Source organism: Bos taurus, chromosome 10 (assembly GCF_002263795.3).
Source record: "Bos taurus isolate L1 Dominette 01449 registration number 42190680 breed Hereford chromosome 10, ARS-UCD2.0, whole genome shotgun sequence".
NCBI classification, from domain to species: domain Eukaryota; kingdom Metazoa; phylum Chordata; class Mammalia; order Artiodactyla; family Bovidae; genus Bos; species Bos taurus.
Window position 1 is genome coordinate 58,735,706 of NC_037337.1, and position 15,724 is coordinate 58,751,429.

The 15,724-nt window shown below is 42.1% G+C and overlaps 1 protein-coding gene across 6 annotated transcripts in view; it reads left to right on the forward strand.

The window, feature by feature from the left end:
• Window positions 1-2,474: 2,474 nt before the first annotated feature.
• DMXL2 (Dmx like 2) overlaps window positions 2,475-15,724 on the forward strand; it is a 166,861-nt gene continuing 153,611 nt past the window's right edge. For 3 of the 6 annotated variants that reach the window (XM_024998035.2, XM_024998038.2, XM_059890859.1), the window contains exon 1: window positions 2,479-3,342. In XM_024998035.2, coding sequence (XP_024853803.1) covers window positions 3,256-3,342 — 87 coding nt within the window. In that variant the 5' untranslated portion in view covers window positions 2,479-3,255. Of the gene's footprint in view, window positions 3,343-15,724 lie in introns of all 6 variants that reach the window. The other 3 variants (XR_003036856.2, XM_059890857.1, XM_024998036.2) reach the window with 3 other exon arrangements.

Below are 15,724 nucleotides of genomic sequence, written 5' to 3' on the forward strand. Positions count from 1 at the left end.
TGAGCTATCAGGGAAATCCCATGTATACTGACAAATACTTTTTTTTCAATCACTATTAATACTTTATCTAGAATTATAGTAGGCATGACTGATCTTCGTATTTAAGCATTTTATTTTATTTTTTTCACTTCAAAGATTGATTTTTTGATTTTTGGCTGTGTTGGGTCTTTGTCACTGTGCAGGGGCTTTCTCGAGTTGCAGAGAGCAGGGGCTACTCTCTCATTGTGGTGCATGGGCTTCTCATTGCAGTGGCTTCTCTTGTTGTGGGGCACAGTCTCTAAAGCTCTGACTCAGTAGTTGTGGCACAAGGGTTTAGTGGCTCTGAGGCATGTGGGATCTTCCTGGAGCAGGGATTGGACCTGTGTCTCTTGGACTGGCAGGTGGATTCTCAACCACTGGGCCACCAGGAAAGCCCCTGACAGGTACTTTTTTTTTTTTTGACAGGTACTTTTTTACCCCATACATTTTTCAGGAAAAACTGGGTGTTACTCACTTTAAAATCTTGTATTTCAGCACAAACAGAGTACTATGATTCAGGCATCAAGAACATAGAGGAAATAAGATACTGATCCTGACTTGAAGTATCTACAACTCCAGTAGAAGAAACAGACACAAACCAAGACTGAGATCCCTATGTGATATGTGTGTTTCAAGAGGAAGAAGCCTCAGGGTGTTTGGAAATAGACAAGAAAGGTTTTGAGTAACCGACTTTTAAGTTCTGGTTTGTCAGATCAACAAGGGGAAGGAGAAAGGAAAGAGCATGAACCCAGAAGCTTAAGAGAACCCAGTATGCCCCAGACACAGCAAATAGCTCTGTGGGGCTGGAGCATAGTGGGTGTGAGGGAACAGCCTGAGATAAAATAGGAGGATTAGGCAGAAGTTGTAGAAAGTGGAGATTTTAAGCAGAGGAATTTTTCCCTTAAAAAGGTTTCTCAGGCTGCAGAGCTGTGGATGGATTGGAGAGCACGGAGATGAAAAGCTGTCAAACCAGTTAGGAGGCTTTTAGAGTAATCACTTGAGAAATGATGAGGTAAAGGGCAGCAGGGATGATGAAGGGCATGAATTAGAGACCTGGAAAAGTGATCCTTGGATATGGACAAGAGAGAGAATGGGAGTGAAATTAGCTTGCAGTTTCTAGTTTGGATGACTGGGGGAACAGTTATGCCATTAATTGAAGATGAAAATAAAAAGGCCTTAGGTCACTGGGAATTATCTTTTGACTCGTTTCACTAAACAGATTACCAACTCTGGCCAGGTTTTTTCCTGTAGTCTTCCCCAAATTTCTAATTATGCTCACAGTGATAACAAAGTCACCTTTCTAAAGAAGCAGAGGTTGATACATTTCTGCATTTGAAGCATTTGACGGACACCCGCATCCCCACCCCACGAGATTCCCAGGTGGTTCAGTGGTAAAGAATCGACCTGCCAATGTAGGCGACAAGGTTCAATTCTGGGTGAGGAAGATCCCCTGGAGGAGGAAATGGCAACCCACTCCAGTATTCTTGCCGAGAAAATCCCATGGACAGAGGAGTCTGGCGGGTTACAGTCCGTGGTCGCAGAGTATGACTCGATAGAGCACGTACACATTCCTTGCCCCAACCCCCCACCCGCAGCTACACACACTGCGGGCAGATTGAAATCTAAAATCGAAGCTTTTTAGTGCAACATTCAGGACTCCACGTGTTCAGGCTGGCCACAAACTAACTTCTTGCAGGTATCCATCTCATGTTAACTACCTTTCCTTTTCCCCACCCTATATATCTTCAGACTTAAACATTAATCTAATCTTTGTTCCTCTAACCTGCCAGGTGCTAGGTCGCTTCAGTCGTGTCTGACTCTTTCCGACTCTATGGACTGGCCCATGGGCTCCTCTGTCCATGGGATTCTTCTGGCAAAAATACTGGAGTGGGTTGCCATTTCCTCCTCCAGGGGATCTTTCCCACCCAGGGGTCGAAACTTCATCACTTATGTCTTCTTACATTGGCACATCCTGTCACTTTACACTTCTAAGCCTTAGCTCAGGTTATTTTCTCTATTTGAAGGCAGCGTTTATGTCAGCCTCTTCCTAACACCCATCCTCTTCTTTTTCTTCTGTGGTGCATAGACTTTTGTGTCTCAATCCTAACACTTTTGGCGTTCTGCTTGGTTTTATAGTTGTATCTTGCTCCCTTCTACTTTTTGCCTCAGTGACGTAAATCACACACACAGTATAGGCTGGAAACCTTGTGACAGACAGTCTAGAAAAATCAGGGAATCCGTGACATCACGCATGAAAAAAGAGTCTAGAGGAGTCACTCATTCCAGGGGGCTCCTTTCGATGGTCTAGAACAAACTTGTGACGAAAAGGGGGAACAAAATAATTTGCTGTTAGACGTCTTCTCTACACAGTTCCAAGATATTTTTACTGTTTACATCAAATAAAATATCTAATGCACTGTACTTTTAAAAAGCACTAAGGGATTTAGATTTACAGAGGAGGGATTTCCTGGTGACGGGTGTCCTCCTGAGGTCAACTGCACTGACCATCATGCAGTGTGTTTGGTAATGGATTAAAGACTCAGAGAAGGAAACACACACCAGCGGTGCGTCTGAGAGAGGAATTGGGCCTTGGCCAGGAGAGGCCTCCACCCCGCCCCGCGGCCACCCCGGCGACCGCCCCCAGCGGCCGCAACCTAGAGGCTCCAAGGGAACTCCCGCAAGTCTGCGCGCGCAATCCCGGGACAGGGGTCCGCGAGGCGCGCGCTATTGCCCTGGAAACCTCTGTGCGCGCACGCGCACAAGCGGGGCGTGAGAAGACCTTGCTAAGGGCTTAACAGCGGGAGGAGGGGTTTACCCTTCCCCTCGTCCGGCGCTGCCCAGAGGGTGGACGCGCGCGCCGCCCACCTCCCTCGGGAGGAGCGTCTCTTCCAGCACGCGCCCGGCTCGCGTTCTCCCCCACCCTCTACCCCTCCCCCTCCCGCACACTTGCTCTCCTCCTGCATTTGTGCGCCGGTGCAGCCGGCGGTGGGAGCATCCGGGCATTTCCGCAGCCGAGCGGCGATCCGGGCGGCGGCGGCGGCGGCGGCGGCCGAAGAGCTTCTATAGCTGGGACGACGCCGGGGGGAGACGAAGCGGGGACGAGGCCTTAAGCCAGAGCCGCAGCGGGGTGGGTCCCGAGAGAGGCGGAGCGGGAAGCTTTCTCGCGGCCGGAGCAGGGACGGGAGCAGGGCTCTTTGCGCTCCTCGCGCATTCGCCTCACCAGCTGGGTCTCCGGAGATGCATCTGCATCAGGTCCTTACCGGAGCTGTCAACCCTGGAGACAACTGCTACTCCGTGGGCAGCGTCGAGGATGTCCCTTTCACGGTGAGCGGTAATCCGGGAGTCTGAGGGGAAGAGGCCGCGGGCTCGACGCGGGGGCCGAAACACCTTGTCCCGAGCCCACGCCTCCTCGGTAGGCTGCGAAGTGTTGGGGGGCCCCGCCCGCGTCCTCTTTGCACCCCAGCTTAGGGGGCGGGCCGTGGGACTGTGAGTCCTGCGACTGCTGAAGGAAATTACCCGTCTGGGGGAAGGTTTAGGAATCCACCGTACTGTCCGTCCTCAGCAAGCGGGCCCCTGGGGGTGACTGGACTAGAAGGTTCCTCGCCTAGGATGGCCCCCCGGTCTGCGGTGGAGGAAGGTGAAACCACTGAAAGCCCAGAGCGTCCGTTTCGCACCTGCTCTTGGAGGCGCAGAGACTCGGTCTGTCTCGGCGCGTGGAGACGATGCTGCACCTGGCTCCCCCTGCCCGCGGTGTTAGGGCAGCGAGGAGCCGCTGGAGCCGGTGGCTTTAAGCCCGACCCTCTGCCTCCTGATATGCAGAATCTTAATTCCCACACGAAAATGGAAAAATTAATTCTCTGCCCCCGAGAAATTTAGAATGGAATAATTAGAGTGACAGAGGCCTGGGGAGCTGTTATTTATCACGAGATCACGGTTTGGTAACCTCCCTAGATAATATTTTAATCCGTTTGCCAGGTAGGCTGGTTTGTTTATGAGATAAGGCAATGTTCAAATTTTATGACAGTGTTTTTGTTTGTGAGGTTAAAGTGTATGTAAACAGTAATGTGTTAGAACCTCTTAAAAATCTGGGTGAAACAGATATGTTTCTCAAGGAGCATGGCTGAATTAGTCCCTTTGAGAATGGGATGTTGTTAGTATAGCCAATTCAAACCAAGCCCTGGAGCTTCTTTTACCCGTAGAGAGAGTAGAGAGACTCCGATGGATTCATGAGTTTTTTGTATTAAATTCGTCCTCTTCAGAACAAAATGTAGACGATGAGACCTCGACTAAATACACATTGTTATTAATAACCATTCTGCTTGGTAAAATTGGAAATAGTATAATGATGTGCTTTTAAGAAAAGGGAAACACTTTGTCTGTTTTCCAGAAGCATGTTTTTACAGCTGCAGAAATAAGAAAAGCTCCTGCAAAACTGCAGAATCATGTAGCACAGTGCATTCTGGAGCAGAAATTATCATTGTGATGCATTAGAGATAACCCCATAATATTGCTTTTTGGGCACTTTAATTGTAAATGTAATCAACTTGGCTTTGTACCAGTTTAGAATGAACCATTAGAAAATATAATTTGCCTGACTGTATTGTTATACCTATCCGTGTCAATGTTGTCATCTGTGTTTTGTGTACTGGTGACGTAAAAGATCCATATGGTGTTGAACTTGGGCTTTAGGTGTGTAGACAGTTTGGGGGATGTAGAAGATATTTCCTTCTCCCCTAGTTTTGTAGCTGGAGAGGAAGTTCACCAGGGTTAGAAGAGCAGGCTTTCTCCATCAAGAAACCAGTCTGGAATCTTGGCTTATGGGGTATCTCTGTACTATTATGGTGGTGGTAGTTTTTAGTTTTTATCTAGAATAGAGCGGTGTCTTATTGTGAGGCTGGTATATAGGGCTAAACAGGTTCAGGTGCAGTCAGGAAAAGCCAGTTAATGCTGCGCAGGTGTGGTTATGCTGTAGGCCGCCCATGACCAGGTCCTTGGAAATCATTTTCAAATCTTTTTCCTCCTCCCTCATTAGTCTGTTACCACGTCTAGCTGACTGTCTTCAGTGACTATCAGATTTACCCCCTTTCATGTCCTTAGCTTATTGTAGAACCTTATTTGTATTACTTAATATTAAGGATTTCAAAACTGGATTTTCTGACATCTCTGATCACTTCAGTTCATCCTCCATGCAACTGGTGTATAATAATCTTCAGATACCGTTTTATCCTTTTATTCTTGGCTCAATAATACTTAGTTGTTCCTGATAGCTGTATTGTGAAATTTAAACTTGTCAGATATTCTTCTGCTGTCTTTGACTTTATATTTGAGTGTGTACTCTTTATCTTGGCCTCTCTGCTACAGACATGCTAATCTTCTTACTCCAGCCTACATTTTTATGTAGACAAGAGAATCCTTTTTGTTTTCCCAAATAATGACTTACAGTTTACCTGGTTTAGGATGGCTGCCTGTGACACTGGGTCTTTTGGAATTTACACTCTTGTTGTATACCATCTCATTTTAATATCTTGGTTTTGAATGCACTGATCCAGCTATAATTTTGCCTTGAACTAGAAATGACCTTTTGGGCTCTGTGAAGAACAGAGTTGCTTGAAAAAAATGAGAACAAGCTGTTTTCAAGTACTTAGGAATCAGTTATTTCAATACCAGTGATAGTACAGGGAAAAATGAAATTAAAAAAATTAAAAAATGAAATAAAAAAACCTCCTTTATGTTAGCTTGCCATTTCATTTGTACAGGAATCAGATGAAGCAGCTCTAGTTCTGAGTCAGGTGACTAAAAATGGGACCAGCCAGGGCTGTAATGGAAGTCTCGTGACTTCTCATCTGGTGGGCTTTTTTTCTGTAGTATGTCTCTTTCCTGTCAGAGTCCTTGCTCTGAAGGGTGTGTTTGTTGGAAGGCCTAGACATGGCCAGTGTAGAAGGAAAAACCGTCTTGGAGCTAGCCAGTAGTAGTCTGAGGACCTTTTCAAAATTGGGCAGATCAATTATATCAGAGTCTACACACAAAGTTTTTGAAAAAGAGTTGTAAAAGAACTTTAATGTGTTCATGACATTGTAATTGGAATACAGTCATCTATTTATATTGCACCGTGTGTGGTGGCGGTGTTGTCAGGGCATGATCTCTGCTCTGTTGACATGGTGGTGCAGTTTGTAGTGGACAGTCCCAGTGATGAGTGTACTTTTAGTGCTGGCATGTGGGCTGTGATGCTTTTGACTTGTGTTTTGACAGTTTTTTTAAACACTCCATTGTAATTTTATAAATACACTTACATAAATGCCACCTTTAAATAGTTCTTTTCTCTTCAATATAAGTTCTGAGTTCTGGAAATATTGTTATCTTGCAATAAGTCAGGTCCCAGGTAGTTCAGGGTTGATCTTCTACCATGTATGAGCTTTGTTGTACTTTTATTATGCCATCAAGACATTTCCAGCTACCTTCTTAGAGGTAGGTAGGTGGATGTTTAAGGATTAATGCAGCAGATAGTGTAAATTTCTCCTTATTTATGTTGTTTATTACTCTCTGAAAATAGTCTTTAGTTTATTAATTTTACTTTTCTGTAAGTCTAGTCAAGGCTATGGTTTTTCCAGTAGTCATGTATGGATGTGAGAGTTGGACTATAAAGAAAGCTGAGTGCAGAACTGATGCTTTTGAAGTGTGGTGTTAGAGAAGGCTCTTGGACTGCACAGAGATCCAACCAGTCAATCTTAAAGGAAATCAGTCCTGAATATTCATTGGAAGGACTGATGTTGAAGCTGAAACTTCAAAACTTTGGCCACCTGATGCAAAAAGCTGACTCATTTGACCCTGATGTTGGGAAAGGTTGAAGGCGGGAGGAGAAGGGGACGACAGAGAATGAGATGGTTGGATAGCATCACCGACTCAATGGACATGAGTTTGAGTAAACTCTGGGAGTTGGTGATAGACAGGGAGGCCTGGCGTGCTGCAGTCCATGGCGTTGCAAAGAGTCAAACACGACTGAGTGACTGAACTGAACTGAAGCATTAGAATATTAATTAAAACAATGATGGTACATGATGATTATTAATATTAAAATATTTTTTCACTTAAGGGGTATAGTCTATATTTTCAGACATATAAGGGGTGTTGATGTTATTTACTCCATTCTAGTATGAATTCAACACACTGAAGGATATTAACAAAAATTAGCCATTTCTAGCCTCAGGGAACTTATACTGGCAGAGATAAAAATGATGTACATAATTACGATATAAGGCAGATGAAAGCGATCACATGTAGTTGGGAAGATAAGAAAAGATTTCTTGGAAGATTGATACTTAGAAAGACAGAGAGTGGTATTAGGTGTTTCTGGATGGCAAGAACAACAAATGCAGGGCACGGGACATGGGTTCAGTCCTTGGCCCAGACAGATCCCACATGCTACGTGTAACTAAGTCCGTGTGCCGCAACTACTGAGCCCATGCACCTAGAACCCACAGGCCACAGCTGCCCAGCCCATGCTCACAGCAACTGGAGAAAGCGTGCGGGCAGCAACAAAGACCCGGAGCAGCAAAGTCAAGGAGTGGTACGATATAAAGGACGTACTTGTTTAGTTGCTCAGTTGTGTCTGACTCTTTTGCAACACCATGGATTGTAGCCTGCTGGGCTCCTTTGCCCCTGGGATTTCCCAGGCAAGAATTCTGGAGTGGGTGGCCATTTCCTCCTCAAGGAGATCTTTCCCAACCCAGGGATTGAACCCGTGTCTCCTGCCTTGGCAGGCGGATTCTTTACCCCGGAACCACCTGGGAAGCCCAAAGGATGCATTACTGGGTGACTGTTCTTTCACAAAAGTGGTTAAAAACAAACACAGGACTTAAAAAAGCAAAACAAGACTTCTTTATTAGATAGCAAATTCAGTTAGAATTTTGAGAAATAGGATTCGTAAACATTACCTGGGGCTTTTTAACTTTCTTTGCTGCTCTGGGTCTTTGTTGCTGCCTGCATGCTTTCTCTAGTTGTGGTGAGCATGGGCTTCTTTTCTAGAGTGTGAGGGCTTCAGTGGTTGAGGCTCATGGGTTCCAGGTGCCTGGGCTCAGTAGATGTGGTACTTGGCTTAATTGCCCCACAGCAAGTGCCATCTTCCTGGGTCAGGGATTGAATCCATGTCCTGTGCATTGGCAGGCAGATTCTTAACCACTGGACCACCAGGGAAGTCCTTTACCTATAGCTTTTTGGGAAAATGTATTTTCTGACATTCCTGACTTTTATTATTATTTTTTCTAGTAATGAAATGAATGAAAAAAAACCCTTTATTTAAAAGTTAGAAGATAATATTATGATTTTTTTTGACATTTAGATATATTTTAATTCTACTGTAGCATAATAGTATTCTAGTCCCAGAATTACAGCAGCACTAAACTTTGAAAATAATCAGCTTGTTTATGCATTTAACAGATATTTGTTGAGCACATGGATGTGTGTGGCTCTGTGGAGATTTTAAAAAACAGAACAGAACATAGTCCTGATTTCAGGGAGTTTATTAAAAAGTGCAAGAACCTGGTAATCTACTAGGGGAATTAAGACATATACTTCACCACAGCAGGCCAGCTGTGTGGTATTGTGAGGTATTTAAATTCTTGGAGGAATTCAGAGGAAAAAGAGATCACTTTTGGCCGGGGAAACTGGGGAGTTGGACAGAAAAACTGCTGCTATCCTGACTGGTTATCAACAGGTATTAAGGACCTTACCTATGCTGAGAATAAAGGAAAGACAGAAGTCAAGAATTTAGAGTGGACTTGTTTTCCAGGAGAAATTGGCCCATTTATTCTGGGAGAGTAGCTTCTTGTGTATTTAAATTGATACATTTTAGAGTTTGTAGCCTTGTATTCATTGTTAGCCTTTAGGTTAATAGGAGGTTCTGTAAGTTTTTTACTTATGTCCCTGTGTAGATTGTTAATTAGCCTCCCTTTTAGAGAAGACTCTTGGCAGCTACCCTGAAACTCTGGTACAGCCCCAACTAGTGCCTCTCTAGAAATGGGAGGTCAGAGACCAGCTACTCATAGGACCCTTGGTTAAGTCACTGAACCTTTTTTAGGTTTATCATCTGTAGAGTGAGGTTCTTAAATTAGGTTCTCTTTAAGTATTCAGACCTTGGATGGCATTATATGGACCTCTCTAGGAGAAAATGGAACCAGAAACATAAAGTAACTGTGGTGAGGTTGTGGGTCTGGAGTCTGTGTACACTGCCCGTCCACTTGTATGTATGTACTAGACTGTTGGTCACACTTCACAGTCAGGGAACCTGGACCTCCATTCTGGCTCAGAGATTAAGCCGTACAGAGCCTTTGTGAAGTAGTGGGTCTTCTTTGGGCTCACAGTTGAGAAGGAGGCTCTTGTTTATGATTGTATTCTCAGTATCTGGTCCTTGGTACTGTCAGAGTGCAGTATGGAGTGGGTGGGAGATGGGGCCAGGGTGATGGTGTTCAGGGTCTCTATCCCGTTAGATAGATTTACTCCTTTACTTTCTGTTCTTAGCTTTTTGGGTATTTAAAAGATGACTTTAGAAATTATCTTAAAAGATGATATAAATGAACTTATTTACAAAACAGAAATAGATTCATATAAAAAACAAACTTGGTTATCAAAGGGGATGTGGGGTGGGGGAGAAAAATGAGTTTGGGTTAACATATACACACTACTATATATAAAATAGGTGAACTACAAGGGCCTACTGTATAACACAGGGAACTATACTCAACATCTTAGAATAACCTACAAGGGAAAAGAGTCTGAAAAGGAATGCATACATGTGTATACCTGAGTCATGTGCTGTACATTTGAAACTAACATAGCATTGTAAATATATAAATACTTCAATAAAAAGATTTTAACATCTTTTTAAACTTGGATCTTGAGACACTTAGAACAAATTAGTTTCAATATTTAATCATCAAAAAGAGTATAGGATGTTGGGTTACAACCTCAAAGGTGCAGTGGAAAAACAAGTCATGCCTGACCAATTTAATTTCCTTCTATGATAGAATGCAAAGCAGTTTAAAAGGGGATACTAATAGAGAATATCTGTAATTTAGATTCAGTAAGGGTCTTCTAACTTGTGGCTTATCTTTTAAACAAGTTTGGAAACCAAATATTTTAATATTATGAGAAGTTTCAGGGTTTTCAATCTTTTTGAGTTTGTAGAATCCTTTTTCATTGTGTTTTTGCTCTGGAGTGCTAATTCATGATATATTAGGACCTGTTATTGAGGAAGCAGGTGCAGGCTACACAGGTGGTGTGACTATAGCCCACGTAACCCAGGCACTTGATACATAACACAGGAAACCAATCGACTGTGCTTTTATTCTCAATCTGTCTCATGTTATGATGGCTAAGGGCTCCTTTAATGCTCCCCTTTCCCTCCATCCTAAACACACAGAAAATATGGTTAGCGTACATCTTTTTGATGGAGAAGTCACTCAGTATAAAGGGGTCACTGGATAGAACCAGGCTCCTTTAAACATAGTACATGATAATTTGGTGTGGTGATTTGAAAGGCATAAATGACATCCTCTTAGATTATCATTGGATATATGTTCCTTTAGGGGTATTCCTTTAAAAATTGGACTCTTTCAGGAATAATAATTTAATTTATACTAAGTCATGTTTTCTTCTGTGGTTTTAGAAGAAACCTAGGAAACGGGAGACTATTTGGGGATTATCCAAGGGGGCATAGAGAGACCCCCCCCCCGGCCAAAAAAAAAAAAAGTTTTGGCTCAGTCTGAATTCAGAGACACAGATAGCTTACATGGTAGCTACAGTTCAATAATAAGGCTGATATTTATAAGGCTGATATTTTTCTAGGAGTAATGACTTTGGTTTTGTGATATGCCAGCAGCCTCCTCAAGTTTTCTCTGGCCTTGACTATGTCTCTACTTAAGAGGATCTGATCAGAAGGAGATATTCAAATTATTATCATGTACTCTAACCATAGCATTGGAGAAGGCAGTGGCACCCCACTCCAGTACTCTTGCCTGGAAAATCCCATGGATGGAGGAGCCTGGTAGGCTGCAGTCCATGGGGTCGCTAAGAGTCGGACACAACTGAGCGGCTTCACTTTCACTTTTCACTTTCATGCATTGGAGAAGGAAATGGCAACCTACTTCAGTATTCTTGCCTGGAGAATCCCAAGGAAGGGGAGCCTGGTGGGCTTCTGTCTGTGGGGTCGCATGGAGTCGGACACAACTGAAGCAGCTTAGCTTAGCAGCAACCATAGCATCTTTTATATGGATAAATTGTCAGTGTTTCCAGCAAAAGCCAGTTCCTGTCTTGGTACCGATGATCTTAAATTGGAAGTCATTTTACCCCACGTAAGGCATTTGGCAGTATCTGGAGATGGGTTGTTGATAAGGTTGTGGGGGAAGGACTATCATCTAGTGGGAGGATGCCAGAGATCCTGATCAATATCCTTTGATATGCATGACAGCCCCCCCTCCCACCATGAAGAATTAGCCTAAATTGTCAATGCTGCTGCCATTATGAGAAACCCTGGTTAATATCCTAGGTCCCATCTCCTTTTATCTACTCAAGGGTATTGCTTTAACAGTTTTTCTTTTTGCTGTCCTATAAAATTGCTTTTTATTCTTCTTTGAAATAGTTTCTTCATTTTCCTCTCCTGGTTTTCTTTTACTTCCCTTAAGTACTTCTCAGCCTGATTCCAGATTGCTGTAACTAGCTGTTTCTTTAATATCTCCCTCTCGAGTGTAATAGCTATCTGATAATATTCTCCTCCTTCAGCCTTCTCTAAATCAGTAAATGACTACCTTATCTTTTTTCCTCCCTCAGTTCCCTTGGAATCTTTTCTTTCATCTCCACTCCAGACCTAATGTTGCCAATTTCTGTTGGCTATTCTTCAAAATGTATCCAGAATCTGCCCACTTGTCACCTGTGCTGCTCCCACCCTGGTCCAGGACACCATCATCTTTTTCCACAATTACGGCAATAGGTTCTTAATGGGTCTCCCTACCTGGTCTGCTTTTAGTTTTATCCTTCTTCAGTTTATTTTCAACACAATAGTTGGAATGATCCTATTACTGTATAAATCAGATCTTGTTAGTTTCTTGTTCAAAATTTTCAAATGACTTTTTTTTTTCCCCCAGAGAAAAGACCCTAGTGCCTTCAATGCCCTTTATTACTATTTCTTTAAGCACCTAGAACAAAAACTGTTGGGTATAAAAAAGTACCCAATAAGTTAATAGATGAAAAAGGACACCTTAGTATAATATGAAACATTCTTAAGTAAACATGACCACTTTTATAAGATTATTTTATAATACTTTTGATATAGGTCAATGGCAGTTAGGCCATATTTATATAAATGAGTTATAGAATGGGGGCAGGAAAGCTCAGAGAATACAGTCCAGGTATAAAGCTTCATTGATCTGGTTTAATCTGTGTGCGTGCATGTGTGCTCAGTTGTGTCTGACTTTGTGATACTGTGTACTGTAGCCTGCCAGGGTCCTCTGTCTGTGGGATTTCCTAGGCAAGAATAGTGAAGTGGGTTGCCATTCCTTGCTCTAGGGGATCTTCCCAACCCAGGGATCAAACACGCATCTCTTGCATCTCCTGCATTGGCAGGCAGATTTTTTACCCCTGAGCCACCTGGGAAGCTCCTGGTTTAATCTAAGGATGCATATTAATATATTAAGAAGAATTGACGGAGAAGGCAATGGCACCCCACTCCAGTACTCTTGCCTGGAAAATTCCATGGATGGAGGAGCCTGGTAGGCTGCAGTCCATGGGGTCACAAAGAGTCGGACACGACTGAATGACTTCGCTTTCACTTTTCACTTTCATGTGTTGGAGAAGGAAATGGCAACCCACTCCAGTGTTCTTGCCTGGAGAATCCCAGGGACGGGGAGCCTGGTGGGCTGCCGTCTCTGGGGTCGCACAGAGTCGTACACGACTGAAGCGACTTAGCAGCAGCAAAGAATTATGATGTTGATCTTTCTTTTTCCACATGGTTTATTTGCCATCTGTATGTCTTCTTGGTAAAATATCTGTTTATATCTTTCACCTATTTTTCTTTTCATTAACAAATAAATAGCTCCTTTTTATCCTCAAAAAAAAAAAAAAGAAGAATTGACAGATTTTATGCCTACTAAGCAGTTCTAAATTTTTCACAGTTGTGTTTTTAAATGACTCTAATACTATTAGCAAGGTGAAAAGACAGCCTTCAGAATGGGAGAGAATAATAGCAAATGAGGCAACTGACAAACAACTAATCTCAAAAATATACAAGCAACTCCTACAGCTCAACTCCAGAAAAATAAATGACCCAATCAAAAAATGGGCCAAAGAACTAAACAGACATTTCTCCAAAGAAGACATACAGATGGCTAACAAACACATGAAAAGATGCTCAACATCACTCATTATCAGAGAAATGCAAATCAAAACCACTATGAGGTACCATTTCACGCCAGTCAGAATGGCTGCGATCCAAAAGTCTACAAGTAATAAATGCTGGAGAGGGTGTGGAGAAAAGGGAACCCTCTTACACTGTTGGTGGGAATGCAAACTAGTACAGCCACGATGAAGAACAGTGTGGAGATTCCTTAAAAAACTGGAAATAGAACTGCCTTATGATCCAGCAATTCCACTGCTGGGCATACACACTGAGAAAACCAGAAGTGAAAGAGACACGTGTACCCCAATGTTCATTGCAGCACTGTTAATAGCCAGGACATGGAAGCAACCTAGATGTCCATCAGCAGATGAATGGATAAGAAAGCAGTGGTACATATACACAATGGAGTATTACTCAGCCATTAAAAAGAATACATTTGAATCAGTTCTAATGAGGTGGATGAAACTAGAGCCTATTATACAGAGTGAAGTAAGCCAGAAAGAAAAACACCAATACAGTATACTAATGCATATATATGGAGTTTAGAAAGATGGTAACAATAACCCTGCGTATGAGACAGCAAAAGACACACTGATGTATAGAACAGTCTTATGGACTCTGTGGGAGAGGGAGAGGGTGGGAAGATTTGGGAGAATGGCATTGAAACATGTATAATATCATGTATGAAACGAGTTGCCAGTCCAGGTTCATGCACGATACTGGATGCTTGGGGCTAGTGCACTGGGACGACCCAGAGGGATGGTATGGGGAGGGAGCAGGGTGGAGGGTTCAGGATGGGGAACAGATGTATGCCTGTGGCGGATTCATTTTGATATTTGGCAAAACGAATACAATTTTGTAAAGTTTAAAAATAAAATAAAATTAAAAAAAAAATTAGAGATTAACCTGATACCTGGACTGTAGGGATTCTGTATTTTAAGTTACAGGTTTTAAAAAATAGCTGAGGTGGGGTGGGGCCTGAAATTGAAAATTGAGTCCAACAAAGACTTGATTGAGGTGGTTGCCCCATGTGGTGGTAAACTGAACTCAGCTAAAGCAGTATTCCTGATTAGAAACAAGATTTTCTTTAGAAAGTAATTTTAAGAATGTTGGGAATTCCCTGGCGGTCCAGTGGTTAGGACTCCATGCTTTCACCTGGTTGGGGAAAGCCTTGGGGAACTGCCAAAAAAAGAAAAAAGAATGTGCTAATAAATACACTCCTGGAACATTTAAACATGACTATCATTTTATGCTGAAAAAATTTTATATAATCCAAAGCCCAGGTTGGCCATTAAAACCAAAAGCAAACAAAAATCATTAAGAATTCGATTTTTTGTTTTAATATTATTAATATGGTATTTAGTGTTAAAAACTCAACAGTGCAAACAATGATGAAATATAGAAAGTGGAAAGGAGAGTTTCCTTTTCCCAGGAGAATTTTGTTTAGCCTAACTTCCTGGTTATCTTTGATTGAAAAAATATTTGAGTGCTTAAGCATTGTGCATACCCTCTAAGGCAAACCAGTTATTAAAAATACACTGTTGTATACTGTTGGTGTGTATTGTTATAAGCTGTAAACTAGTAAAATTGCTAAAGTAGTTGAACAGTAGCTCTTCTTTCTGGCAATATTTAATAGTGCTCGTTGTATGTGGTTGATATATAGAAACAATTTTTTTTGAAATGAAAGGATTAATATTCATCTTGTATGTTAAAGTGGTATATGAAATGAAATGTTTTACGATTTAGATCTGGTATAGGAATTTTGAATCTTAGAATTAAAGAATTTAGTCAAAGCCACACAGCAAAACCTGTGGTAGGATTAAAACTGGAACCAGTAAGCAGATGGGATCTAATTAAACTTAAAAGCTGTTGCATAGCAAAGGAAATCATTCACAAAGGGAAAAGACATCCTGTGTAATGGAAAGTATTTGCAAATTGTGTGACTGACAAAGGATTAATGTCCAAAATATATAGGTTAAAAAAAATAAAAAACAACCCAATAAAAAAATGAGCAGAAGACCTGGGTAGATGTTTTTTGTTTTTGTTTTTCCCAAAGAAGACATACCTCCAGAGAAGGCTAATAGGCACATAATTATCAATGCTGAGCATTTTTTTTTTTTAATCAGAGAACTGCAAATTAGAACAGCAGTGAAGTATCATCCCATACCTATCAGAATGGCTGTCATCAAAAAGTCTACAAATAGTGAATGTTGGAGAGGATGTAGAAAAAAAGAAACCCTTGTACACTCTTAGTGGAAATGTAATGATGGTGTGGGTACTCCGGAAAACAGTCTGGAAGTTCTTCAGAAAACTAAAACTATC